At 61.1% G+C, this 23,336-nt stretch overlaps 1 protein-coding gene across 14 annotated transcripts in view; it reads right to left on the bottom strand.

Moving 5' to 3' along the window:
* ANK1 (ankyrin 1) overlaps window positions 1-23,336 on the bottom strand; it is a 50,091-nt gene that overhangs the window by 2,430 nt on the left and 24,325 nt on the right. For 3 of the 14 annotated variants that reach the window (XM_027744321.2, XM_039386058.1, XM_039386061.1), the window contains 41 exons: window positions 20,717-20,815; window positions 19,775-19,873; window positions 19,370-19,468; window positions 19,072-19,257; window positions 18,835-18,933; window positions 18,633-18,731; window positions 18,203-18,301; window positions 17,513-17,710; window positions 17,319-17,417; window positions 16,927-17,025; window positions 16,573-16,671; window positions 16,198-16,395; window positions 15,928-16,026; window positions 15,740-15,838; window positions 14,443-14,640; window positions 14,119-14,217; window positions 13,622-13,720; window positions 13,347-13,445; window positions 13,153-13,245; window positions 12,934-13,006; window positions 12,514-12,537; window positions 11,567-11,669; window positions 11,132-11,279; window positions 10,818-10,915; window positions 10,505-10,729; window positions 9,944-10,098; window positions 9,575-9,786; window positions 9,255-9,459; window positions 8,982-9,078; window positions 8,386-8,614; window positions 8,075-8,200; window positions 7,874-7,993; window positions 7,609-7,693; window positions 7,290-7,364; window positions 6,674-6,805; window positions 6,345-6,491; window positions 4,127-4,679; window positions 3,265-3,523; window positions 1,973-2,056; window positions 1,552-1,719; window positions 1,144-1,265 (listed from right to left, as the gene is read on the bottom strand). In XM_027744321.2, the coding sequence (XP_027600122.1) occupies window positions 1,167-1,265; window positions 1,552-1,719; window positions 1,973-2,056; window positions 3,265-3,523; window positions 4,127-4,679; window positions 6,345-6,491; window positions 6,674-6,805; window positions 7,290-7,364; window positions 7,609-7,693; window positions 7,874-7,993; window positions 8,075-8,200; window positions 8,386-8,614; window positions 8,982-9,078; window positions 9,255-9,459; window positions 9,575-9,786; window positions 9,944-10,098; window positions 10,505-10,729; window positions 10,818-10,915; window positions 11,132-11,279; window positions 11,567-11,669; window positions 12,514-12,537; window positions 12,934-13,006; window positions 13,153-13,245; window positions 13,347-13,445; window positions 13,622-13,720; window positions 14,119-14,217; window positions 14,443-14,640; window positions 15,740-15,838; window positions 15,928-16,026; window positions 16,198-16,395; window positions 16,573-16,671; window positions 16,927-17,025; window positions 17,319-17,417; window positions 17,513-17,710; window positions 18,203-18,301; window positions 18,633-18,731; window positions 18,835-18,933; window positions 19,072-19,257; window positions 19,370-19,468; window positions 19,775-19,873; window positions 20,717-20,815 (5,676 nt within the window). In that variant the 3' untranslated portion in view covers window positions 1,144-1,166. The other 11 variants (XM_027744328.2, XM_027744332.2, XM_027744331.2 and 8 more) reach the window with 9 other exon arrangements.

Genomic DNA, 23,336 nt, shown 5'->3' with positions numbered 1-23,336 from the left:
GACAGAGCCCCAGTAAGTGGCCTGCCTGGAACCAGGAGCAGTGACACAGATGGCATTGGTGAGAGAACAGCAAGCAGGGGCTGAGCAGCACCAACAGCAACATGGCACTGGGAAGGAGCTGGCAGGGCTGCTCTAGGCTCTAGGATGGAGGAGGCCAGCCCTGAGCCCCCAGCCTCAACTGGGGTGACTGACTGCACCCCACTCTCCCAGCAGTGAGGAAGACCCCATACATCCCCCATGCATGCTCTGGGCCACTTTGACACACGACAGAAAATAGCAAAAGCCAAGCAGCAGGAGCAGTGCCCCAGAGAGAGGCAGAGCCAGGGACTGTCTGGGGAGTGGGGCAGATGGAAAGGATGGGGATGGGTCTACATGAACCTGTGCTCACAAGCACAAGCCTCTTCACTGTCACGCACCCACAGAGAGCCCACTAACAGAGTGGAGAGAGCAGGGAGAGGGAGCACAGACAGACCCATGCATGTAGAGCAGAGGACCAACTGCCCCTGCTGAGCAGCCTCCTCCCAGGCCCAGGCAGTGCTGGGCAGCTCGGGAGCACTCGTGCAACACCTTCCCCAGCACTGCACTGACAGCCCTGAGGGGAGTGTGCAGAGCACAGTGATGCAGCTGCCCAAGTGTGCTGTGCCAAGCACCCTGCCTCAGCCTGCTCCAGACCCACCCCACGAGGAAGGCAGGGGGAGCAGGGAATAACTCTGAGCTCACGCTGCGGATCAATGGAAGAAATGTCCCAGGCCAAAGGCAGGGGCTCTGCCTTAGCCCCTACAAGGGTCACGTTCCTGCACCTGCCACTCCTGCATCCCTACTGCCCTGCCATCCACCAGCAGCACCCTGCCATGGCCTGCACCCCCATCCTGGCTTCAGTGCCCCTCACTGTGGCTGCAGTGGGGTGCTGTGCACACAGCTGGCTGAGGCATCGAGGCACCCTGTGCCCACAGCACCCAGGAGCAGGTCAGCAGCAGGGGCACCCCACTGCCCACCCTCAGCACTTTGCTGCAGCACAGCAACCCCTCTCTGCAGGCCAAGAGCTGGGCACAGCCATGTTACACTTCCCCAGGAGAATGTGCATGACCAGCAGCTCGGTGCAGGCAGCAGCACGGGCAGAAGGAAGAGCAAAGGTGGGGTTACCTCAAAAGAGGCCATTTGAGGGGTCACTGCTTCCCCCTTTTCAGGCTGGCTCGTTTCACTATCTGAGCCCCCATCCTGCCCCCGGAGACCTCTGGTTTCGGGACACGCACTCGCACCTCCTCCTGAGGGAGCCGCAGGGGCAGGAAGCAGGACATCACCCAGGTGAAGACAGACACACAGAAGAGGACAGGAGAGGGAAAGGCAGAGTCAGTTGGCAGAAGACACCAAGCAAGAAGACAGGGCAGTGGGCAAGATTTGCCCCTGGAATTCTTAGAGGGGAAACAGGAGAGGAGAGCAGGGCAGAAGAAAGGACAGAGGGTGGCATAATCCCAAAGCCTGAGAGTACTGCAGAGGTGGTGCTGGCCTGGGCAGGCTGCCTGCAAGGCAGGGCTAAGAGCCACACTGTACCTTGGCCCCCAGACCATCCCGGTGCAAGAAGGAGTATTTCATGAAGTGATCATCCTCAGCCTCCAGGTCTTGGGGCTCCCGCAGGGAGCCCTCCAGAATCAGCTCCTCCTGTTCCTGCCTGTCACCCATGTCACCAGGGCCCAGCTGACGCACCACCTTCCGGATAATCTGTGGAGACCCACACAGCCGGTGTCACAGCTAGCTCCAGGACACCATGCCTCCCTCCTCACCCAGTCTGGCCCTAAAGTGCACGTGGCAGCCTCCGTCCCACGAGCTGCAGAAGTGCCGTAACTGAAGACAGCAGGACACAAGTGCCCTGCATGGACCCCTGGGCTGCAGGGAGGAACAGGGCAGCCGGGTGGAGGGGACAGAAGAAAGGCTTCTGCGTGCCCTTGTCCATATCTTGCCCCTGATCACTCACCTTCTTGGTGACTATATTGCCTTGATCATCTGTGAACTGCTCCTCGGTCACCTGCTCTCCAGGGAGATGAAGGACTTCGTTCCCCTGCAGCAACAGGAGGGAGATCAGGGCATTTGGGGCGGGTGAGGGGAGTCCCTTCGCAGGCAGAACAGTACACCTGACACGCAGCCCACAGCCTGCGGCTCCCCCCTGCCCTGCCCCGTCACTGCCTTCCTCCGCATCTGCCCCGGGGCTGCTCTCTCGGCTCCCTGCTCGTTACCTTCACGAGGACGCGCCGGCGGACGACTCTGGCGGAGAGAGCCTCCTCATCGTCCGCCAGCCCCGGGCTCTCCCCGAGCTCCTTGTCCAGCTCCCGGTGGGCGTGTGTGAGCAGGAAGCGGACGGAGCCCCTGACGATGTGCATGACGTTCTGGCAGCTGACCAGGAAGAACGCCAGCAGCACCAGCGCGATCAGCAGCTGGGCCAGCAGAGCCCACATCCTGCCCCCGCGGGTCCGCGCCCGCCGTCAGAGCGCGGCCATGCCCCGGGCTGGGACGCTGCGGGTCTGCCCGGCCCTGCGGGACGCGCCTGTAACCAGAGCTCGGCTGGCTGGGGGCGGCGAGAAGGGAGCGGGCAGCTGCGCTGTCCTTTGCGCTCGCAGCTCCTCTCAAAGTCATGGGGCCGGGATGCCCCAGCCAGGCAGGGACCGGGACAGCTCTGTCCCTCTTCTCCGTCAGCCTGCCGGCGGCCTGTCCTCCTGACTGCGTGGGAGGGCAACGTGCAGTCCCTCTGTCACAGGACAAAGGAAGCCCTGGGCAGGAGCCAGGGCTCTGGGATGTCATTGGAATCACCCGTGACTCAGGAGACTCACTCTGCAGAGCTCAGCAGCCACCTCCAAGCCTGACCGTGCTGCCGGGATGGCTCTGCGTGCCCTGGCTGGGGAAAGGTGCTCGCCCTCACCTTGTACCTGCTGGCTCTGTGTGACCATGCCATCATGCCCACCACCCAAGCCTGGCCCCCAGACCAGCTCTATTTCTGGCTCCAGCAGGCTGATGGGCCAGCAGCCAGGGCAGATACTCAGTAAGGAAGCAGTCAGAGAGGGTGACTGGGTTATAAATGGAGAGCAAGGTCTCAGGTATCAGGCACAGCAGGCTATTCTGGGCCGAGAGGCACCCCTAGGGGCAGGAATTGTGCCAGGAGATTTGCAGAGCTAGCACCCGGTCTGCCTGACTGGTCTGGCAGCAGGCTCCAGACAAGACTGTCCATAGGGTCTCCACCTTCTGCGGGGCCAAGTCCCCTGCCCTTACCCTCACCTGCCCAAAGAAGCGGCTGTGGGCCTCCTCCTGCCAGCCGCCCGTGGGGTGCTGAGGCTGCCAGTCGCTGTCCTCTGCAGAGCTGATCCGCATCAGCTCCACGGCTGGCACCAGGACCTGCTCTTGCTCCTGGCCCTGTGCCTCGGAGGCCGTGGTGTGCGTTGGGAGCAGCCTTCGGGTGACCCCCTCCTGCCAGGAGCCCGCTGTCAGGTCCTGTAGGCAGGAGATAAAGGAGCCTTCTGCATTCCAGTCCCTCAGCCTGGGCACCGGAGAGGGACAGGGAGAGAGAGACAGAGAGAGAGAGGCAGTCAGCTTTGCCGTGGAGTGCTGCACCCCGAGCACCAGCCGAGCTCCGCAGGCCCACGGGCACAGCCCGCACCCCGCCGGGCGCTGGCTCCCGGCACTGCCGGCTCCCGGCAGAAGCAGCACAGGATACAGATGCACAAAGGGCACAGACCACCTCCCTGCCATGCTCCCTGCCCACCCCACAGCCCCACAGCTTGGCTGCCAAGGTCTAAGGCAATGCTGTGGAGCATCACTGGGTGCTGCTCCCAGTGCCACTGGGAACATGGGAGGAGGCAGCCCAGGTTGGGATGGCTCTGGTAAGCACAACCTACATGCAAGGCCTGTCTGCCTGGGCTCCCTCCCAGCTGCTCTGCAAGGAGCCCCCCCAGAGCATCGCCAGAGGTGCACGAGGCACTCGGCCCAACCACTGCTCCGTGTGCCCGGGCTCCAGAGCTGGAGACCAGCAGAGAAGCAAGCAAAGCTGGGAGATCACTGCAGCTGGCCCAGCACAGGGCAGTAGCTGGCAAAGCAGTTCTGCTCCCCTCCCGTGGTCACCCTGGTGCTCAGGCTGCAGTACCTCTCTGCACTCTTCTCCACAGCATGGCTAATAGTGGGTGATGTCGTGATCCTGGCTTGCACCTTCTGCTGAACTGAAACAAAAGAGACTTCACTCTCCGGGTCCTGCTCCCCAGTCCCTGGCTGATGATCACCGGCTGGCATCTTCCCCTCTGGCCTCTGCCCTTCCTCCTGCTCTAGAAGGTCAATCAGGCCATTCATGGCATCTGAGTCCACTGTGTCATCCTCAACCAGGTCCATAGAGCCCATGTGGTCTGGGCCATGCACATCTGCTAGAAGCTGCCCTGTGAACCGGCCTTCGCTCGTGGCGTCCGAGTCCTCAGCCTTGCTGCACTCCAGAGAGGAGTCCTCAGCCATCACCAGCGAGGGGGTGAGCCCCGAGGACCACACCTGCATGTCGGACATCTCCATCAGGGCGTCCTGCTCAGTGGCAGCCATTGGGATAGCATCCATGATGGCCACCTCATTCCAGTACTGGTCGGCCCGCAGCGGGGACGGCAGCGTGTAATGCAGGGAGGCGGGGGACAGCAGCTCGTCCTGCAGCGAAGCGTAACCTATATGGGCAGACAGAGGCAACGTCTCCAGCAGCCGCCCCACGCACGCACAAGCACAGTGGGGCAAAAGGGAAATGGGGAACAGCCTCCGGGGGAATGCCTGCCCCGAGGACAGCGATGGTCATGCCACAGCCCCCCATGGCCAGGCTGAGCAGGGCCGCGCTCACAGCAGCAGCTGCCTTCACATGGTCCCTGCGAGTGCTGCCATGCCTCCCTTCGAGGCCTGGGGCTGCTTTGGGCAGGCTCTGGGGCTGCCTGCTCCCGTGAGGAGGACTGGCCTGGCGTTCACACGATGCCCCATCCACACTGCAGGACACAGTGCCCTCTTTGCTACCCTGCTCCATCAGACCCCAGGTCCCTGCCCACAGCCCCCATCCAGCATCAGCAGGCTGGCAGTTAGCCCGGAGTTCAGGTGGCCAAGCCTGGCAGACACTGACTCCCAAAGCCAAACACTCTCCACAGCACAGAGGAGCAGGTTGAAAGTACCATGAGCAGGGAAGGACCACGCCAGTAAATGTCATGCAACCCCCCAAGGCCCTGCAGGAGGCAGCCAGGGCCTTACAACCCTCTTGGTCTCTCCAGGGCTACAAGCAGTTGTTATGTCCTCATCACCCAGGGCCATGTGCACAGCTCAGGCACATCCGTATGGACAAGCCAGGCAGCCCTACCCATGCAGGTGGCTTTGCTCAGCTTTTTTCCGCTCTGAGCCATCAACTCTTTTTCCACCCCTGGAGATCAGCAACAAACCCGTTCTGTTCCCCAGACAGCCGGGGAATGCCAGCCACAGCCAAGGCATGGGGCACAGCTGGGACCTCCAGCACAGAGAGGGCACCTCAGCCCCGTGCAGGCGCCTGGCCAGGGACATGCAGTGCAGGGCCAGCGGGGGAGGAGCAGCCCGTGCAGGAGGAGGAGGCCTGGGATGGCTGCCTGCAAGCACAACACCCCCCAGGGTGGGCAGTCCCTGGACATGCAGTCGCAGGAGCAGGACGCGGCTCCCCGAGGGCTCAGCTGAGGTGGAGACAGTGGAGACAGGCAGTGGAGAAAGATGAGAGAAGGAGAGGCCAGGATGAGCTCAGAGGAGAAAGGTGACAAGAAGTGACCCACAGGAGTGCCCGCACCTGGCAGCACTAGGTGGCATGTTTGAGAGAGCAGAACAAAGGGAGAGACAGAGAGGGAGAGAGCGATGAGCCAGCGCTGCAGGGGCAGAGCCACAGTGCAGGGCTGCAGCAGCACAAAGCCCTGCCCCTGTCCAGTGTGCCCGTTCCCTGTGGCACATGCTGCAGCTGAGCCCGGTTGTGTCCCCACACCCAGGCACGCTCTGCCTGGGGCCCAGCCCGGACACACCACCTCAGCCACACAGCCAGGGCTCCACGGGCTCCTGGCTACTGCTCAGCTTGCACAGCCAGAGGCACCTCTCACTGGCACACTGGGATAAGGAACGCGTGTCAACCCCACCTGGAGAATTTCTGAGAAGGCAGGAGGACAGGGCCAAGTTTCCTGCAGCGTAAGCCCCAGTGAAGAGGCCACGTCTGTCAGCAACACCTTGTGCCCACTGAGTTCTCAGCAGGTGCAACCTGGTCAGGTAAGACACCAGCCCCGATCTCTCTGTGCACAGACTGTGACCCCGGGGCCCTCCTGCAGTCCCTGCCAGAAGCTGGGGCTCACCATTCATCTGGGATGGTGAGAGGGAGTATTCTCTGTCCGTGTAGCGCCAGCCGCCCTTCAGGCTGCGGCTCTGCCGGCCGGAGCCGTCCAGCGCGCTGACGATCTCGCCGCGGTCGATGTTCCTCAGCGCCATGTACAGGTTCTCCACTGCAGGGGGAACCAGTGTCAACAAACTGGTCACTGGGGGGGACACAGCCGTGCCCCACACGCCCTCCAGGCGGGCAGGAATGTACGAGCCAGTGCTGTAAAGCACAGCCAGCGATCCCCCAGCGTGCACACAGCCAGCCCGGACACCTCTGTGCCCGTAACAGGGCACCACAACTACTCACTCTTGACATTCTTGCCCTCTCGGCTGACCCAGAGGTTCAGTAAGGCTATGCTCTGCTCCAGAAGGGAGTTGGGGTTCTCCACACGTATCCTGTTGATGTCTTCCACTCCAAACTGCAGCTCACGTGCCAGCTCTGGGGAAAACACCACGTCTCAGTATCACACCCTCTGGTGCCCACCACCAGGCTGGGGACACTGTGAAGGGCTCAGCCAGGCCCGGTGCAGAGACCCTCTGTTAGGTACAACTGAACAGAGCAGAACATGCAGGAGCTGGGATGGGGCAGAGGCTGAAGCCCCGCTGCCCAGGCTGGCTGTGACCAGCGTGGCAGGGTGTCAGGATAAGGACAAGTGTGGGTATTGCCTGGTGGGTGTGTGGCTGCAGCGACAGTGCTGGGCCTCCCTGAACAGCAGCAGCACACACAGCTGTGACAAAGCACAGGGCTGGTACCCGTGTGTGTGACATGTGCAGGAAAGTTCACTCCAGTGCCCTGGAACACTTGCAGTGTGGGCCCAGTGCTAAGCACAGTCACTCCACCCAGCACCTTGCTTCCAGCTTCCCTAAGCATCAGCTTCCCAAGGAGTGCTGTGCATCCTCAGAGCTGTCAGGGGTGGACTCACCAGCCCAGCTGAGGCCCAGCTGTTCTGCTATGTCAACCATCTTCTGGTCTGTCTTGTCCGTGCTGCTCAGAGAGCCTGGAGGAGAAGAGGGAGTCACAGCTTCAGCTGCACAGAATGGGGAGGGGAATGGGGTGCTGGCCTGGGGGTCTCGCAGCCCCATAGCACAGCAGTGCCCTGCAGGCAGGACCAAGGAAACCCGCAGGGAAAGGGGAGCTGCCATGAGTGTGAGCACAACAGGGTCAGCCCAGCCTTTCCACTGACTCGGGCAGCCCAAGCACAGGTGGGGAGTGGGCTGGAGCCATCCCAGCTGGCTGCGTACCAAAACTGGTCTCACTGAGGATGCTGTACCGCTCCCGCAGAGACAACGGCGTCAGGGTCCTCCTCCGCTCCTCGCTGCCGCTGCCCTGTGACAGAGGGGACAAGCCAAGGGCTCAACAGCTTGGAAAGAGGGCAGCAGCTCTGCCCTGGCACCACTGCTTCTCCCACAGCCACAGAGGGGCATGGCGTGGCCGTGTGGAGAAGCTGAGGAAGAAAAGCTGGCAGCAAGGGCTGTGCCCTGCCCTCCCAGAGTGGCAGACACTGACCTTGGTGCAGGGTGGTACGCTGATGTTCAGGTGGCAGAGCACATGCTGGAGGTCCTCATATTTCATGGCTTTGCGCAGGAAGGACAGGGAGCCGCTGGCTTCCCGGCTGCTGTCCCGGACCTGAGCAACAAGGGCCCGGTTAGGTGGCCTGGCACAAGCCAAGGGCCCCAAGTGCTGCCCAGTCCTGCACCCTGACGTTACCTTGATGGGGATGGCAAGACGATTCTCCCGGAAGGACTGGAAGAGGAAGGTGCGGGGCTGAGTGGCCTTCTTGACAGGCACCAGGTTCCCTGAGAGTTCGACGTGCAAAGGCATCCCCTCTACCACCTGGCAGGGAGCAGAAAACAGGCTCAGACCCTGTGCAGAGCTGCTTCTCCTGCTCCTGGACAGGGCAGGTAATCTTGACTCTCCTACCCAAGCCAGGGCCAGGCCCCTCCACTGGCATCAGTCTCCCCTCACTTTGTCAGCCCTCTCTCTCCCTGCTGCCCTCCACGCGTGTGCTGGGGACAAACCTCAATGTCCCTGCTGCGGGCCACCTCGGTGAAGTTCTCGTGCTGCTCTAAAGTCTTGTCAACCTTGTCATCAGTCATGCAGTAGCAGCGCAGGCGGCCTTCCCGTGCATCGTTCATCTTGGCAAACACCACGAATTTGGCCATGTAGGGCACAGCTGTCAGCTCCTTGTACAGCATGGTGGCAAAGTGCACGGCCTCGGCCGTGCGTGGGCAGTCAGCCAGCCAGAACCTGCGGGAGAGCGGGGTCGGGGTGCTGCTGGGCAGGGTCCCCAGTGGCACCAGTGGAGCTGCCCCACACCATCCCCAACAGCAAACTGGACTGCAGAAGGTGCCCCAAGAGCTGGGTACAGGTGGAGCCCCATCTGTGACAGGGACACACCCAAATACAAAGAATGGCACCCTTCCCTCTGCACACCCTGTTGCCATGAGTGTTTCCTGATGCAGGGGGGCCCCATGGTTGGAAGCAATTACCCTGCATGTAGGAATGGGGCAGCACCACAATGAGCACAGGGCAAAGGGCTTCTCCTGGCAAAGGCCAAGAAGGTCCAAGGAGCACTGGATGTCCCCAGATGAGCACATGTTCAACCAGGACTCACCTGGCAGACACATTGGTGGTAAAGTTAGCACACTCATTTTCATAGACCAGCTTCGTGGTGCCTGTTATGTCTTCCCACTGGGCTTGGGCTGTCCCTCCTGCAGCAGAAAGCAAGGGTGAGCATACTGTCCTTCCATAAGCCTGGGGTCTCCATCCCCTAAGCATTTGCTCTCTCCACTGCTGTGCCCTTTCCTCAGCTCCCAGGACCTGCATCCCCTGTGGCAGCCCAGCCTGCCCCCATGGAGAGCACACGCAGAGGGACTGGCAGCCTCACCGATCACACTGCAGAGCAGGCGCAGGCTGGTGGTGTCACCCTCACCGCTGTCCCTCGGGTTGTCCTTCCAGGACGGTGGCAGCGGGATGCGGAGCCCAATGGGTCGGTGGAATTTCCTCCGTCGTGGCTCCACCGTGACAATGGGGCTGAAGGTCGCTTGGTTCCCCAGCAGCTTGGTCACCAACTCGTCAGGCACAGGCTGTGCCTGTGGGTGGAGAAAGGAGAGGCATCAGGGATGGTTTCTCCCCGGGCTGGGGCACGTGCCCACCCCTGCCTGCAGGAGCATGTCTGGGCCCTGGGCCAGGCCCTCTGGGGCTCACCTGCAGGGCCAGTCTCACTCTCTTGGTGACAGCAGTGTCTGGGAAGGTGGCCTGTACCATGGGCACCAGTGTGCTTTTCAAACACCCTCCCTCAGGGCCGATCATATCGCAGTCCTGGCAAATCCGGGACATGACCACAAAGTAGAGAGGGAAGTCAGTGGTGATGATGCGGCAGACCCTCTTCTTATCCAGCTCCTCCTGGCTCTCCAGCTCTGCAAGGGCAGCACAGCCATCAGTGCTCGCACACCGAGCCTGCGGCTGTCACCCAACACCCTCCACGCTGCACAACCGCAGCTCAGCCCCATCCCACCGCCCCGGCCGGCACAGCCCTGCCCGCAGCGGGGGCAGAGCCCCTCCTGCCCAGCTCACCCTCATCCATGCCATTGAGCAGCTGGTCCATGTAGCTCTCCTCGTAGCGGTTGCGGTGCTCCTTCCACACGGAGCCGTTCTCGCTGCGCAGCACCACCAGCTCACGGTCCCCGCGCCCGTACGAGGCAAAGTGTGGGATCTCCACAATGACGGGGCTGCAGACGGCAGAGAGAGGGCACTGGCACCCACGTGCTGCCACCAGGACATGCAGGCAACGAGGTGGCCCTGGGCAGAGTGCCTGCCCATGCTGTGCAGCTGCCGGGCAAGAAGGCAGAGCCGCTGACCTCCCTCTCTCTGGGCATCGGGCTCTGTGCCCGGCGGGACGAGGCTGGTCAGGGCTTCTCCTACCGCTGCTCTGTCATGCTGGAATGACCCACCCCAGAAACACGCTGTGCCCAGCCAGAGGTGGGACATCTCCTCCACCCACCCCCAAGAAGCAGAGGTGGGCAGAGGTCTTGCCCCGGATGGTAGAGACTCCAGAGGAGCCCAGATCGGTTCCCGGTCCTGAGGGATGACCCTGGTGCGGGCAGTCTGATCCGCTCCGTTCCCAGTCATGCTCACCTGAGAAACTGGGCACCAGCAGGCCCCAGGGCGATGATCCTGCTGGCCAGGCCCTCCTCCTCGGCCAGTGGCGGGGGCGCAGGCAGCTTCTGGGGCTTCACCAGGCGGCAGGTGATGCGGGTGGGCGCGGCGCAGGCGCGGGGCGGGATGACCACGCGCAGGCCGTGGTGGCGGCTGCCCCGCATGGACCCGCCACGGGCGTCCACCATGAAGCTCACCAGGAACCTGGAGCGGGCAGAGGCACGGGCAGGTGGGCACCGTGCAGCCAGCTCGTGCACAGAGCACGCACGTGCTGCAGGGGCCGGGCACTCACCCTGTGTGCACGGGGCTGGCCACGGGGCTGATGTTGTCCGAGGTCTCAGTGGCAGGGCTGCTGGGGATCAGGGAGTCCTCGTCGAACTCCTTGGAGGGCTGTGTAAGGCACCAAAAAGACCCCATGGGCAAAGGGTCCTATGTGGGGGTATTGAGCCTGCCCACCCTTACACAGTCTCACAATGGTCCCTGGACAGTCCTGTGCCACTGGGTCGATGCCCACCACCCACCCCATGCTTTGGCTCAGTGATGGTGGAGCTGCCCCCAGCAGGGAATGCCTGGGGGAGGCTGTGACAGGCTGTGTCTCATGCTCACCTCCTGTGGGGACACCGAGGGTGCATGCAGCAGGCTGACTTGCTCAGCTTCTGTCTCCACAGGTCCTACCTGCTCAGTCTCCTCTGCTCTGGTCACCACAGTCTCAGGTGGGACAAAGGGGACCTGCAGGACAGCTGGAGACTCCACCCTGGCAAGAGAGATCAGTGACAGCCAGTGAAGAGGCAGGCCTGGGTCCCTCAGCCCCCATCCATCCCCACAGAGTCCTGGGGCTGCTGGACAAAGGCAAAGGCAGCAGCAGCCTCACGTCCTGGTGCAGGAACAGCACTGACCAGCCTTGCCTGCCATGCCAGCTGATGGGGGCTCAGTGATCCGTTCCTTTCCCAGAGCTGTCCCTGCCCCACGGGCAGCCCAGCCCAGCACAAGGCTGGTCCTGTGCCCTGTACCTGCTCCCTCCCCACCCTGCAGTTCTCTTACGTTTGCTCCAGTGTCGTCGTGGTCATGAACTCCAGTATCTCCTTCTTGCCTTCCTGGTCCCTGAGATCAGCTGTCCTGGGTTTTGGTGCCATCAGCTCCTCCTCTGAAACCGAGAGCTGGCTCAGCACACAGAGGCAGGTGGACAAGGGAAACACAGACATCCAGCCCTTGCCCCCCTCCCTCCTCAGGGCTGGAGCCAGGGCCCATCCCTGCTCCCTCTCCTGGACACACACACTTGTCCCCTGGGCCTCAACCAGACATGGGGGTTTGCTCTCTGCCAGGGGGGGTCTGCTGGCAAGGCAAGGTCTATGCAGTGGGCCAGTGGGACAGGAGCTGTGGGAGCCATCAGGAGCCTCAGCTGTTCACTGACCCCCTTCTTACAGCCCCAAACACAGAGCAGAGCCTGCAGGGGACACCCTATCCTTGGATTCCTGGGACAGGGGCTGGGGGTGCCCCCGCACTGGAGGCACAGAGCCCTGCCAGTGCTGCCCGCTGGCCCCACTAACACCTGCTAACGAGCTCACCGGGGTTTGGCTCTTGCCAGTGCCCTGTGGGAGCATGCCCAGCACCTCCCAAAGCAAAGGGAGTCCCCAGAGATGGGGAGGGGACCACAGGAGCACAGAGACCCTTGAGCTCTCAGGTCAATCCCTGCTCTGGCCAGCACGGCACGGGGCGGTTGTGGAGGGGCACAGAACCAGGTTCCTCTGCCTGCCAGGGACAGGGCCTGGGGCCACCAGGGAGTCAGGGTCCTCCTGAGTGGGAGGATGCCCATTCATGCAGTCACACCACAGCAAGCAGCACGGACATGGATGGGCAGGGCAGGATGGCAGGGCTGGCACTGGAGCCCAGCCCAGCAGGAGCTCAGCAGATGGACATGGCGTGCGGATGGTTAGTGGCCATGGGGTGAAATGGGCCATTGAGCTGGGGCAGGGGGACACATTTCATACCCATTACTGTGACATGAGCAGTGCCTGCAAAGTAAGAAGAGGCAAAGGTGAGGTCTTGGTGGGAGGGTGCAGGAGCAGACCAGCTGCAGCTGGGCTGGGAGCTGGTACCCCCCGGCAGAGCAGGGCACAGGGGGGGCTCTGCATGCCCAGGGGCTCTCCACACGCTGTCCCTGGGGCTTGGGATCACAGAGAGGTCCAGGCACATCCCTCCTGCACAGTGCAGGGAAGCACCCGAGCTGGGAGGTGCCACCCCAAGAGGCTGGTGAGCTCCCCTCATCCTCTCTGCAAAACCACTGCAGGACCCACAGCTCCCCCACCCCAGCCAGCAGGAACACCAGTGCCATCCCTGTGGCTGCTGCCTGCCACACTGACCCAGTTGGCAGACCTCTGGGATGGTGTGACCCAACCCCTGCCCCTCACCTTCATCCTCTGACACATCCAGAATCTCATCCACAGTCTCCGGGAAGCTCATGCGGTGCTTGTCTCCAACTGGCTGTGGGAGCAGAGCAGAGTCAGAGGAGCCCTTCCCTGCACAGCCCTCTCCTGGTACCCGGGCTGGGCACCCAGCTGCAGACCTGTCCCGGGCTGCTCCCAGCCCTCCTGCCCAGGGTCCTGGTCCCCACACCCAGGGGGGCTCACCGGGATGTCAGTCTCCTCTGTGACGATCTTGAGCACGTCCGTGACGGAAATGTAGCCGAGGCGCTTGGCGATGGCCAGGGGAGTGGTGCCGTTCTGCCACGGGGGAGAGACGGGGTCAGCAGCCACACAGGGGGCCTGGGCAGCTGCCCAGGCTGGTCACAGGGTGAGGAGGGGCGGGTGAGCACCGTACTCACCGTGCTGATCTCGTTGGGAGAGGCTCCGTGCTTCAGCAGCAGCGTCACCACGTCCGTGTGGCCCTGCTGTGCTGCCTGGTGCAGGGGGGTGTAGCCCAGCTGCAGGGGAGGACAGAAGGTGCTGCCATCAGTTCTGTGAGCCTGCTGCCCCAGGAATGCCCCCAGGCCTCACACTGTGCTTCATGCCCAGAGCATGAGGGCAGCTCCCTTCCCCATCAACCTGCACGCTGTGGCCCAGGGCAGAAGGGTCCTTGGAGCACAGGATAACTTTGTACCTTAGTCTTGGCATTGACATCAGCTTGGTGCTGCAGCAAAAACTTCACCAGCTTGATGTTTCCATAGTGGCTGGCCACATGCAGCGGGGTGTAGCCCATCTGAAAGACAAGACAAGGTCTCAGCCTCTCCTCAGCGGTGCTTTCTGCCCTTCTGGCTTGGATATGCTCATCCCACAGGCAAGCCCCCGTGCATGAGGGATGAGGCACATGTGTGGGTGTTTCCCCAAGAGCCCAAGATCAGGGCAGAGGGCTCACTGCAGACTATGCTGTACCCAGGGGTACAGGGGTGAGCTATGGGAGCAGGTAAGAATCATCCCTCCAGTGAGGTGGGAGGTAGAGGAGGAAGAGTCCCCAGGACACTGGCAAAATGGCAAGAATGCCTGTGAGAGGGAAGTCTCTTGCACAAAGAAAGAGGAAAGCAATGCTCCTCCTGGAGCAGGCCTAGAGGTAGTTCCCTCATGTTTTTCACCACAGCCATGGTCAATTCACTACTTTACCCTGGTCGTTGCATCCACTGTCACTCCATGTTTCACCAGAACATCAGCGACCAGCACATGCCCCTCTTGGGCCACAAGATGGAGAGGAGTCAGGCCACTCTGCAGAGAGAGGAGGTCTCAGCACAGTGGCAGTGCCATCACTGCAGCTCCACCAGCAGAGGCTCTGTCAGGTCTCCGGCCTGGCAAACTGACTGGCACTGTGCTGCTGGCCATGGCACTGCTCCCCGAGCACAGGGGGGCACAGGGGCCTGGCCAGCACCCAGTCTGCTGCTCTCTGCTGGCCTGTTCGCCCCCAGCCCGGCAGCAGGTGCTGGGACAACTCACCTTGTTGCCGAGGTCGCCGTTGGCTTGTTTGGAGAAAAGCAGGGCCACCATGTCTGCGTGCCCCTCCTGGGCAGCCAGGTGCAGGGGGGTGACTCCCTGCACGGACTCGGCGTTCGCAGAGGCCCCGTACTGCAGCAGGCTGCTGGCCACCTCCAGCTGGTTCTGCTTGGCAGCGATGTGCAGGGGGGTGTACCCATTCTGGGGAGAGAGGCTCCTTGCAGTGCTCAGCCCCGCCGAGCAGAGCAGCAGGGACAGGAGGTGCCACCCCTGCCTGCAGGCCAGGTCTGCCCTTCCTAGTTGCCCCTGAAGCTCAGGGATGCTCCCAGAGCATCTTCCTGACAGCAACTAGCCCTGACACTGAGGCCAATCCCACTCTTCCAGCCAAGGCAGCAGGGGGGCGTCAAAGACCATCTGTGTCAGGTTCAGCCGCTATGGGCTGTCCTGGAGCTTTCCGCACAGGAATTTCTGCAGCAGCAGCCTCTGGGAGCTTCGAGAGGCCGGGGCAGACAGACACCTCCTGGAACGTGCCTGGCTAAGGAGCGGAGCTAAACTCCCAGCGCACAGCATTAGTATTCAGGCAGAGACTGCAGGGCCCTGCGTGCTGCCCCTGTGCCACGCTGCAGGAGCAGAGCAGCTGGCACACACCCGCTGCCCAGGGTGACGCGCAGGCTGCTGGTGACGCAGAGCGGCGGGGCTGGCACCGGTACCGGCTGCTCCCGGTGCCTGCCCAGCACGTCTGCCGGCAGCCTGCGCAGGGGAGAGGAGAGTGCCAGATGGGCAGGGCTGGCACCAGCAGCCACTTGGCTGTTTTCAGGACGCAGCTTCTGCAAACAACACAGAGAGCGAGGCGACTGCTGCTCTGCTCTGTGGGGAGATGCTCCCCACGCTCAGGCAGAGAGGGGCGACTCTCACAAGCTCGTGGGTTTTCTGACTCACTGCTTCGTAGCTGCATGAAAACATTTGTGTGTGGTTCCCCAAACTGCCAGAACGCAGTGCTGCTCTGCAGGACTTGCCATGGAAACACGCTCCCCACACAGCAGTCACCACGCTGCCAGCAGGGACCACCCCTGACACAGCCTATCTGCTGGAACGGGACCATTGCCTGGCACCCTGCCTGCCCCTCGTGTGCTGCGAGCACAGGCAGCATGAGCAGCAGGCGTGGAGAGAGGCTGGGGATTGGTGCCTTGTGCATTCCCTGAGTGTCAGGGCTGAGGGGCAGTGCTGGCTGCAGACTGGTGGGCACTGAACACACAACAACACCTCCCCACACCCCCAGGGACACCCAGCCCAAACTCACCCAGGCTGAGTTGTGCGGGGAGCTCCCCTTGGGAAGCAGCAGTTTGACAATCTCCAGGTTGTTGTGGTGCACAGCCACATGCAGCGGGGTCAGACCATTCTGCAGAGGAGGAGAGGGTAGAGACAGGTAAGACAGAACCTCTCCCCATACTGCTCCACTCCTCCCACAGCTGCAGAAGCAGCACTCACCTTCCCTGCTGCATTGGGGTGAGCATCGTGTGCCAGCAGCAATTCTGCCACATCCACCTTCCCATACTTGGCTGCAACGTGGAGAGGGGTAAATCCTTTCTGAGGAGAAAGGTAGCCCATCACAGGGTGGCAGAGATGAGGAGAGTGCTAGCACATGCTGTGACACAGGAGGAGGCTGCCCCTCCTGCAACAGGGACACTGTGCCACCAGCCTGCCCAGCCTTGGCCCAGCCGGGTGACACCTTCCACAGCCGTGCACTCAGTGGCCTACCTTGGTCATGCAGGTCTGCAAGGCCCCCTTCTCCAGCAGGGCCAGGGCCGTGTCCATGTGCCCCTCCCTGGCAGTGATGTGCAGGGGCGTGTGCCCTGCCGTGGTGGCCAGGTTGGGGTTGGCATTGTTGTCCAGCAGCAGTCTGACCATGCCGGTGTGGCCGATGCGGGCAGCACAGTGCAGGGGGGTCTGGTCATCCTGCAAGGGAGGCAGAGCAGCTGCTTGGGCAGACCTGGACCAGTCCCTTCCTGCCATGCCAAAGGGGTCCCAGCCCTGCACAGCCCCTGGCAGGCTGGACTCTGGCCACGTGAGAGCAAAGAAACAAGCACTAGCTGTTCCCAGAGCTGACTATCACACAAGGTTCTCTGTACCTACCTTGGCCTTGGCATTGGCCTTGGCTTTGTTCTGCAGCAGGTACTTTGCCACATCCGTGTGCCCAGCTCTGGCTGCCATGTGTAGGGGTGTCTCCACTTTCTGCACCAAGGACAGGATAAAGTGGTGAGGCTGAAGGAGGGGTTATGCCTTCCTGCATTTGTTCCTCTGCTCTGAGCAGAGGAGGGCAGTGCCTGCAACCTTGTCTGGCCCACACTAGTTCCTCCTGCCAGCACAAAGCAGAGGGCACCAGGGACTGCTCAGGTGAACAGAGGGTGCAGGACCTGAGCAGTTCTCACATCCTGCTGACCCCCAACATGCTGGGCTCCCAAAGCCCCAGCCAGGGTGGGTACTCACCACGTTGGACACGTTAGGAGAGGCTCCACGCTGCAGCAGGGTCTTGACAATGGGCAGGTGCCCCATGAAGGCAGCCACATGCAGGGGAGTCAGGCCAGACTGCAAAGAGAAAGGGGCCAGGAGCCAAGATGGGACTGATGGCCTTGCCAACATCTCTTCCTGCCCCTTTCTCCCTCTCCCCAGGGCACGTTCCAGCACAGAGGCAAAATCTGAGTCCCTGGCCTGCTCCAGGAGCCTGGCAGGTGAGTGCAGGGGGAATGCAGAGGGCTGCTGTCTCCCCTGCAGGGAGATGCTGCCAGGCTCAGCAGGTCCTGAGCTGCAAAGAGCTCCCAGAAAGGTTCCTGGGGAGCGGCAGAGGGAGCAGGGCAATCCCATCCCGGGCTCACACCCACCTCTGTGACAGCATCAATGGAGGCACCTGTCTTCAGCAGCAGCTCCATCACACGGATGTGGTTCTTCTTGCAGGCGATGTGGAGGGGCGTGAAGCCGTTCTGCAGACAGACAGACAGACAGACAGACAATCAGTCACTCGCAGGAACACCCCCCTCTCTCCCCTGGCCCAGCCCCACCCGCCTCCCTCACTCACCAGGGCTCTGGAGTTGGGCTTGGCCCCCTTCTCCACCAGCAGCTTGGCCACGCGGTGGTGGCCGCAGTGGGCAGCCACGTGCAGCGGCGTCAGGTGGTCGAGGGTGATGTCGTCGATGTCGGCGCTGTACTGCAGCAGCAGCCGCACACAGTCCAGGTGGTCGCCCTGCGCTGCCATGTGCATCGGAGACAGCCCGTTCTGCCCGGGGAGCGGCACCTCAGGCTGGGCCGGGAGGGGCACCGGGCACCCCACCCGCACCCCTGCCACAGCTCTGGGGCAGGACAGACAGCCTGTTCCCAGGGGGCTGCCAGAGAGGAGCCCTGAGATCCCTCACTGCCCCAGAGAGGAGCCCTGAGATCCCTCACTGCCCCAGAGAGGAGCCCTGAGATCCCTCACTGCCCCAGAGAGGAGCCCTGAGATCCCTCACTGCCTTACTGGGAACAATGCTGGGTGCAGTCAGGGCCTGAAGGGCTGTTGTCCCCAGGCCATCCCCTTCTCAGGGCTGGTCCCTTCAAAGTATGAAGTTCTCAGGCAAAGGACTCCAGCTAGAGCCAAGTAGGTCAGGAAGCTCCTTATCCCTCAGCCCCAACCAACCATGGGTGCCATCCAGCAACTGTGCACAGCTCGTTACCCCCCTGTGCTGCCCTGGGAGCTGGCACCAAGCACAGCCCCACTGAGTCTCATGGCTACCTTAGTTTTGGCTTGAATGGGAGCCCCGTGGTCCAGGAGGATCTCTGCAATTCTCACGTGCCCGTTGCGTGCTGCACAGTGCAGAGGGGTCAGCTCATCCTGGGGAGAGAGGAGGGTTCGAGGGCTCAGTATGGCACGGAAGGGCAGGGTTTCCTCAGGCAGAGGAGTAAGAGGGACTTTCAACCTGTTTGCAAAATAAGGCAAAACCGAGTCTGCCCTCAGCCCCCAGGCACACCCTCGCAGCCATGAAGCTCCGTGGCTCCTCTCACCTCTACAGGTGCCAGCAAAAAACCTGGTCCATCCCCTTAGTGCACCAGGCACCCTCCCTCACAGCCCCAGCAAGAGGTTTGCAGGGTCAGCACTGGGCATAAGGAGCTCAGGGAGGGGCATGGCCTGTGTCCAGACGGGCCGTGCTCAGAGCTGCTCTCACCTTGGTCCTCGTCTCGATCTGGGCCCCGCGGTCCAGCAGCAGCCGCACCATGATGATGTTGCCCCGGCGGGAGGCAATGTGCAGGGGAGTGATCCCGTTCTGTCAGCAAGAGCAGCAGTCTGTTAGAGGAGCAGCCCCTTCTCTCTCAAGGAGGCAAGGGGTGAGCAAAGCAGAGCCCCGGCAGCTTCCCCCCTGCCCTCACCTGGGGGGTGAAGTTGACGCTGGCTCCGCGGTTCAGCAGTAACTGGGCCACGCTGAGGTTCTCGTAGTGGGCTGCAATGTGCAAGGGGGTGAATCCAGTCTAGGGGAAAGAAGGAGGGATCAGCCCAGCCAGACAAATGCTCCCTGCTGAAAGGATGGACACACACAGCATACCAAGCTGCTGTTCTCCCTGGGGGCGTGGGGAAGCTCCCAGAGGCGGGACGGGAAGGGCACACACCTTGGAGAGCACGTCGGCGTTGGGGTCGTTCTGCAGCAGCACGGCCGCCGTGCGAGTGTCGTCGTTGCGGGCTGCGATGTGCAGGGCGGGCAGGCGGACCTTCCCCTTCGTCCCGTAGTTAATGAGGTGAGCGACCACGTTCTCGTGGCCTTGCTGCAGAGCCACAGCCAGTGGCGTGAAGCCGTCCTGCCAAGGAGACCAGGTAAGAGGGGGAGAGCCAAGGAGCCATGGCAGAACCTGGAACACCCCACAGCAGCCCCCCCAAGCAGAGCCACAGGTTTCCCCCCAAGGATCTCACCTCTGTGGCTACATTCTGGTTGGCTCCGTTTTCCAGCAAGAACTTCACAACTTCCAGGTGGTTCTCCTGCGCTGCCATGTAGAGAGGTGTGAAGCCTTTCTGCAAACACAGGGCCATGCACATCAACACAACTCTTCCTCGAGTTTCTCGAGTTCCCTGCAGACCCACACCCCATCAGCACCCACACCCCCAGCTCAGTGAACTGGGGCAAAACCATCCCAAGTGTGGGTGTGAAAAAGCAAAAAACGTGGCGACGGTGAAGCAATCCCGGAGCTGGAGCCCAGGGCTCCACACATCCAGGAAAAAAAGGACTGCTGAAGTGCCCACACTGGGCACAGTTCCCACCACGAGGACACCACCATCACACACTGGGTGTCTTTCCCGTTCCAGACCAGGTGACCCTACCTGTGACTGTGCGTTGACGTTGGCCCCATAGTTCACCAGCTCCCGGACCACGTCCTGTTGTCCAGCCAAGGCAGCGATGTGCAGGGCTGTGTTCCCCTTCTACAAGACACCACAGGGCAGTGCTCAGGGGCTGAAGCAGCCCAGGATGCCAAGGAAAGACGGGCCTGACATGTGCTAACGGGCATGCAAACAGGGCAGCTGGCCAAGAAAGCCTGTGGGGGCCGTGCAGCCCTCACTCCATGTCCCATCCCTGCCATAGATCAGCCATCCACCCTTCCCATGTGCTGGCCAGGCAAGAGAGTGACTTCATCTCTCCCATGCAGCTACTGGCAGTAAAAGCTGTATGCACTGTCAGGTGCTGTGCATGTCCAGCACCGAGAGATGAGCAGGGTAGGCAGGACGGGGGAGCTGAACTGGCAGTCTCCAGGCAAAGCTGCAGAGTGTGCCCTGGGAGCCAAGGCACCCCAGCAGACTTAAGGGATGATGAGCAGGCTGGAAAATGCAGACACAGGCTCTGCCTTTGGGTGGTGAGGCAGAATGCCAGACACTGCTCCGTGTCCTGAACCCCGTGAGAGCAGCAGGGAGGTGGCAAGCGAGGCCTCCTCCTGTTCTCAGCCCTTCAGGCGGTGCTGGAGACTGTTCACTTGTCAGCCCTGCTTGCCTGTGCCACTGTCTCGCCTGTCACCAAGCAAGAACCACACCCCGTGGTGATGCACGAGACAACAGGACGTCATTCATGGAGCACCAGAGCTCTCCAGGCTTGTGACAACGGTGCTGAGGCCACCTCAGTGCTGCAGCAGGCAGGGAGGGCTGGCCTGAGCCAGCAGCCCGTGCTGGGGGAGCTGTTAGTCAGACAGCACTGGCACATGTTGTGGTTTATGTTACTCCCCTCTCAAGGGAAGTGACCCCCACAGGGGAGAGGGCAGACTGCCTTGTCCTTACCTTGGTCGTTGTCTCCAAAACAATCTCCTTGTGCAGCAGCTCCACCACCATTTTCACGTGGCCCTCCTTGGAGGCCAAGTGCAAGGCATTGAGCCCGTTCTGGAGGGAGCAAAGGTGGGAGAGGGGAATTAGTCACCATCTGGGGCTGGAGCTCTCTGAGGAGCCTCCTACTCTGAGCTCCTGTGCAGACACGACTGCAGGCATTTGGACACCCACTTCCCAGGTAACAAAAGGGCTGGGATATTTGCTGGAAAAGAGGCTAAATACCTGCAAATGCCACTTTTTCTCCTTGTCCCTCACTTCTGCCAGGTGGATGCACTAGGTTTACTCACCCCTACGCAGTGTTGTCACATGGCAGAGTTCCTGCCCAAGTACTCCACCTCCCAACCATCTGTTCGGACTCCTGACTGGAATGTCAGTTCACAGAAATGCTTCATCCTCTGAATATAGGTAGGGGAGCATAAAATGCTCCAGGAGGCTCCAGTTCCAGCCCTCAATACTTCAGTTAAAATCAGAACAGCTTCAAGAGCGTTGCCAGACTGGAAAAGGCTTTTCCACCCTCCCTCACTCTAAGCACCAGTTGTCCAGGACCATGGTTGAAGAGTTACAGATTCGTTTGCTCAACTCTGGTTACAGCAATAAAAACAAAAACCCCCAGGCTTCCTCAGCATACCAGCCCCAGTGTTCCCTCAAGCCTCAAGCACAGAAGGCCTGCTTCCAAGGGGAAATGAAGTGGGAGTGCTGCAACACCCACAGAACAGTGTCACTGAGGGGAAATACTCCCCAGCCAGGTCTGGCTACACTGAGTCCATCTTCTCTGACCGAGCCCAGCTTCTCTGATGAAGACACACCTACACAACCCCTTACAAATGATCACTGGCATCCTTGCCTCACCAGGGATAAGTGGACACAGACATGCAGGCTTTTTCTTGGTAACCAACACCTGGAGTGCAAGACCACAGCTGCCCAGCTGCTCTCCTCAGCCCATGTGCCCTTTTAAGCAAAGGATTCACAAATCACCTTTTGAATGCTGAAAACCTGTGACAAATCATTTTTCTCTGTCCTAACAGCACTAAGTGCAACGTCTGCAGAAGACTGTTTCCATTGGTATTTCTGCTCCAGGAGCAATACAGGCTGTTTTGCACATTTGCTTTGGCTTGGCAGCTCATCTGACCCAAAACCGCCACAGGATGTGCGTAATTTGAAAGGTGCTGTGTTTTCCTCACCCAGTGCTGCAAACACTTCCCAGAAATCCCAGTCACGGGCTGTCAGTGCGACAAATGCAGCCCTACAGGAAAACACAGACTTTGCATTCGGCCTGTCCCAAAGCAGGGCCCTGCCCTGGACTGTCCATCAGGGCTGGCCACCCCAACGAGGACCATCTCCGGGCACCCACGTGCCAGCACAGCACTGTTCCCTGCTGGTGAGAGTCCTGGCAGCAAGGTGCACTCATCCTCAGGCCTCCAGCTCCTCGGGGGTGAGATGGGAGCATGCTGGGGTTTGAAACACGAGAGGTGGATGATGAAGATGCAGATGGCAGTGATGGAGGGGATGAAGATCAGATGGCATGTCAAGGTCTCTGCACTTGAGCAAGAATACAGGGCCTGTGGGATAGGTCTGACCACATATATCCCTCTTTATTCTATACAGGACATGTGAGGTTGGACCTTTCCCACAGGTCTGATATTCCTCAGAAGGAAACCCCAAAGTGCCATCTAACCTCTGGGAGATGGCAGGAACCAGTGCAAAGGCATCACTGAGAGAAGTGCCTCATACTGCTGCGGCCACTCAGTGCCCATCAAAGTGTTAATCTCCTCACCAGCACTGGAAATCTGGCTGGAGACAGGATTTGAAGCTGGTCAGTGGAGACAGCTGATGACTGACCAACTCTCTGGGTGAGGAAGAAGTTCAAAGCCACCACGTTTAGCTTGTGGCTGGGTCACCCTGCTGTAGTTCTTTGCAGAGCCCCCTCCAGAACCACATATTCCCAGAGTGTTACAGGACCAGTGCACATAGAAATCCTCCCTCTGCTCTTGGGCTTGCTATTGGAAATGAGGGAACATCCGTGGTGGGCTCTGCCTGTGCCTGGGGGAGCCTGTCCCCAGTGACTGCACTGGCCACCACAGCACACAAACCACAGGTCTGAACTTCACCTGGTTTGGGGATTGGAAATGGAGCAGGTGAAGGTGCCTTTGTGCTGAGTCAGCCTCCCCAGCACCACCCCTGCTCCCGAGGGAGCCTGTCTGCTCCCCCTGCTAAGACCAAGCCCCCCGAGTCTGTCCCTGCCCCAGTTTGGGCTCAGCCACTTGCATTTGGCAGCTCCACAGATACAAAATGTTCTGACGGTGATGAGCAAACAGCTCCTCGGTGCCTGCAGCTCTTTGTTCCTGTGCCGACCTGTCTCTGCTCTGGACGGGCAGGGCTCCTCCTGCCCGACACCTCCCAAAACACCACGCTGGCGTTTTGCAAACATTCCTGGCTTGTGATCAGCTGCAGCTTCTGGGAGTCTGAAAGCCTGAGAACTGCAGGCAAGGGGAATATTCCCCAAGAGCCACTCCTGTGATGTTCCAGCCCCTGTGCTACTCTTCACAGCTACCTGCTCTGCCCTCTGAGAAGCAGC

This window comes from Pipra filicauda, unplaced genomic scaffold, assembly GCF_003945595.2.
Source record: "Pipra filicauda isolate LSUMZ 115617 unplaced genomic scaffold, ASM394559v2 scaffold462_size518177_pilon, whole genome shotgun sequence".
NCBI classification, from domain to species: domain Eukaryota; kingdom Metazoa; phylum Chordata; class Aves; order Passeriformes; family Pipridae; genus Pipra; species Pipra filicauda.
Note: the sequence above shows the minus strand (reverse complement) of the source record. Positions and strands in the feature narration are given on the sequence as shown.